Source organism: Apium graveolens, chromosome 10 (assembly GCF_009905375.1).
Source record: "Apium graveolens cultivar Ventura chromosome 10, ASM990537v1, whole genome shotgun sequence".
Lineage (NCBI taxonomy): Eukaryota > Viridiplantae > Streptophyta > Magnoliopsida > Apiales > Apiaceae > Apium > Apium graveolens.
The window spans coordinates 238879094-238882843 of NC_133656.1; the positions used below are offsets into that span (position 1 = coordinate 238879094).

Sequence of the window (3750 nt, forward strand, 5' to 3'; positions counted from 1 at the left end):
ATCTAACCCAGGATCTAGGACGACACAGAGGATAAACTCATAACCACTTGAGATGTCCAACCGTGCTCTCCGAATGTATATTTCCAATGACATGCAAGTATACCTTCCAATATCTATTAATGATATCAGATTACATGAATTATGCTTGATATCAGCCCCAGTAAGTTCACTAGGTTTAAGGTTTCCAACTTGAACAGGCGATCAAAATTATTTTAAACTTCTTTTTGGTACACAAACAACTGATTTATGCTCTAGAATATGAAAGTACACATATAGTGTTCAAATTTATCAAAAGAAGGATTCATTTCATTCCAAACTCTTTCACTATTACTTCAAAATACAAATGCATACAACAAACAAATGAGTTCTGCATCTAATTGTAATGACTCAGTTTTTGGCAATGTGTAATTGGTAATATAAGCTCCTTAGATCTTCAATGTTATTGAACAACATCTGGCACACCTACCACATGGATTCTTCAATGTTATTGAAAACAAGTCCTATTAAAAGTCGAAATGATTTAATTAATATTTGATATTATAAGAATTAAAAAGTAAAAGGGTATACTAGATGTTCTAGATGAGAAAGCACTGGACCAGCTGGTAAATGGCCTTTCTCTAACACTGTAAACGGCCTTCCTCTAGCACACATTACTCAATTCTAAAGATAACTCTTCATGTGTGATGCTGCTGCAGCAAATTCCCCTCAAAACCTGTCAATATTGTTACCCTGATTCTGCTGCTGGTTCTGTTGCTGCTGCTGCTGCTGCTGCTGCTGCTGCTGCTGCTGCTGGTTCTGCTGCTGCTGCTGAGGCCAAGGCACGAAATCCACAGGCTGTGGAAGCTGCTGCATCTGATTTTGTTGCTGATAGTAATACGGAACGGGCTCACTAGCTGAACCATGAGATTCATCTCTCACCTCATCTCTTGGCAAAATATCAACAAGAAAATCAAATGTCTCGTTTCCAGATATTGCAGCAGCAACATCATTCTTCTGCAGTGTTTTCCTTTTGCTCTCCTCAGTGTGCATCCAAGCACGCATAGTTAGCTCCGAGATGAACATTTCACATGCCTTTGCGAATACCACAGGAGCCTCAGAGGATATCATTCTCACATCTTCGTCAGCTTTCATTATTTTCTTGATACGTGCAAGAGGGAGCACATGGTTCTTGAAGTCAGTTGCTTGCTCAGCTTCTTTCATTTGCTCGTCCCAGAATGATTTGATCCGCTGCTGCTGTTGTTGTAAACGCTGAGCATCCGCGAGCTGGTGTTGAGATGGAAATGCTCCTCGAGGACAAGTGGGCATTGAGACCGGAATATTATTAAGAGAGCTGGTAGGTACAAAGGGTGCCTGAGCATATGCGAGGGTACCATCGGAGATTTGACCAGCACCGTTACTGACATGCTGATGCTGCTGTTCCTGACTTTGTTCCGATTGGTCCATAGTGAAGCCTTAAAACTGTTGTCAAGATTGAGATAATAATGAGTATTGTCACAAGTATAAAAACATTAATCAACACACGTTAAACGTTAACGCAACCATATTAACATTAACACAGCCGCAACGAGTCGAGTCGAGTCGAGTTTACGGGAGATCCTGTCTGGTCTGATATGGATCTCTCGTCAATTTTTGAGCATATGCACATAAAATGGAATCAAGTAAAGTACACATACATCATAAATAGACCCTAGATACAATTCAAACTACTATAGTTAACAAATTCAAAGTCAATTTAAAGATATTGTTTAAAGAAAAGAGAAGAAATAGAAAAGTATACCAGTAACAAAGAAACACTGGAAGATAAATGAAGGGAAGTGAGTTCAAGTTCTGAAGATGGAGGAGAAGAGAGCAAGAAATAAATAGTAGCTGCATGAGTAGCACGTGTCACTCAAACTTGTTTTACGCCTCCACGTATACACATACGTGGAGCGCTCTTGTGAACTACGTGGAACACAAAGGGCTGTATTGTTGCATCACTTTTGCAGTTTCTAAAGAAAAACTGACATTAATTTTTTAAAAATAATTTCAGTTTTGTAAAATATTATCCCATAAAAGAAGATGAACGACAGAATTTGACGTTTTACTGATGTAACGGTACAAATACAAGTTACACAATGGTAACAGTACAGATGACAACAAAGGAAATTGCAGGGAATAACATATGAACTTAAACAACTCCAACCATATTAGGAACACAGTTTCTGTCTAACTCTACTTTCCCACGCAAAGTAGATTTATTATTCCATATTAAGTCCTGACATTATTAATTATCGTTTATTAATTATTGTTTAGATGCTGGTCCGGGAGCAGCTCATCCTGAGGGGAAGAAGGAAACGCTTGCCCTGGATTCTCCTGGTCCGGGATTAACACATCCTCATCCTGAGGCGAAGACAGAAACGCTTGCAGTGTATCCTCCTGGTCCGGGATTATCTCATCCTCATCCTGAAGCCAAGGCATAAATGGTTGCTGATGGTTCTGCTGAGACGGAGTCTGAGGCCAAGGCATAGATAGCTGTTGCTGAATCTGCTGGTACTGAGCCTGATGCCAAGGTGTGGATGGCTGATGGTTCTGCTGAGACGGAGTCTGAGGCCAAGGCATAGATGGCTGCTGTTGAATCTGCTGGTACTGAGCCTGAGGCCAAGGTGTGGATGGCTGCTGCTGTTGAATCTGCTGGTACTGAGCCTGAGGCCAAGGTGTAGATGGCTGCTGGTTCTGCTGATACTGAGCGTGAGGCCCGAGCACAAAGGATTGCTGGTTCTGTGGTCCTGACTGATACAAAGGCATAAAAGCTGGAGGTTGCTGACCTCCAGCGTTTGATGATCCAACTCCATGCTGTTGAGCAACTTGTTGCCTTGAGTTTGTGGCCTTGGAGATTTGTTCCTTTAACTGATCTCTTGGAATCACGTCTTCGAGAAAATCATACAGATCTGTCTTACTAATTGCTGCAGCAAGATCTTTGTTTTGAACTATCCTTCTTCCATCTGCTTCAGTGTTGATCCAAGCCTGTGAAGTCAAATCAAGTATAAACATCTCGCAAGCTTTAGCAAACACAGCTGCAGTCTCCTTTGCTATCATTTTAACATCTTTATCGGCTTTCATTATCCTTTTTATCGGAGAGATTGGGAGGCTATGCGTCTTAAAATCTTCTGGTTTCATTTCTTGCATTTGGTTAGCCCAATATTGCCTAAGCCGTTCTCGTACATATTGCAGATGCTGAGCTTGAGCTTCTTGATTTGCCAGCTGATGCTGATCAGACGAGGAGACAGGTGGAGGTTGCATTGTCGAAATCACTGGAACACTAACGTTGGTAGCTACAGCATCAGGTGTATCAGTAAAGGGGGGTGGAACATTGGCCATTTGATCTGCACTTCCAGAACTTATGTTTTCTTGTTGCGGGATCTCCTCAGATTCATCCATGATTAATCAAGTTCCTAAGTTCTCACTTGTATCTCCTGTCACATCATAAATTATATGAAACTTCAGTACACAATCTCTTTTTTCTTTCAATTATAAATATATCAGACGTTTATTTGTTAAATTGTAAGAAGTGTTGCATAAAATTTGAAACTTGTTACAAATCGGGCTTTGAAATTGAAAAGAGCTTCACTGGGAAACTTGTTAGCATTCAGGCAGAGTAGGAATAATTAACTCATCACACATTAAGCACAACCACCAAAAAAAAATTTGAAGGTTTTACTACATATCAAAGTATGATCTTCTAAATAACATAGAAATTTAGCAAATATCAGT

General features: G+C 40.3%; 2 protein-coding genes across 3 annotated transcripts; both read right to left on the reverse strand.

Annotated features, from left to right (window-relative positions):
- Nucleotides 1-503: 503 nt before the first annotated feature.
- LOC141691603 (nuclear transcription factor Y subunit C-2-like) lies at nucleotides 504-1887 on the reverse strand. Of its 2 annotated transcripts, none has more exons than XM_074496372.1 (2): nucleotides 1778-1887; nucleotides 504-1458 (listed from the first exon to the last, which is right to left on the reverse strand). In XM_074496372.1, the coding sequence occupies exon 2, from the start codon at nucleotides 1441-1443 to the stop codon at nucleotides 706-708; it is 738 nt and encodes a 245-aa protein (XP_074352473.1). In that variant the 5' UTR covers nucleotides 1444-1458; nucleotides 1778-1887; the 3' UTR covers nucleotides 504-705. The 2 variants fall into 2 exon arrangements, with proteins under 2 accessions (XP_074352473.1, XP_074352474.1); XM_074496373.1 differs by lacking the exon at nucleotides 1778-1887 and adding an exon at nucleotides 1540-1736.
- Nucleotides 1888-2054: 167 nt separating this feature from the next.
- Nucleotides 2055-3417, reverse strand: LOC141691600 (uncharacterized). Its single transcript, XM_074496369.1, has one exon. The coding sequence runs from the start codon at nucleotides 3415-3417 to the stop codon at nucleotides 2278-2280; it is 1140 nt and encodes a 379-aa protein (XP_074352470.1). The 3' UTR covers nucleotides 2055-2277.
- Between the last annotated feature and the right edge of the window lie 333 nt (nucleotides 3418-3750).

What these genes read in the sequence shown, in the direction of transcription:
- LOC141691603 (XM_074496372.1), bottom strand. Translation starts at nt 1,443, where the DNA reads ATGGACCAATCGGAACAAAGTCAGGAACAGCAGCATCAGCATGTCAGT.
- LOC141691600 (XM_074496369.1), bottom strand. Translation starts at nt 3,417, where the DNA reads ATGGATGAATCTGAGGAGATCCCGCAACAAGAAAACATAAGTTCTGGA.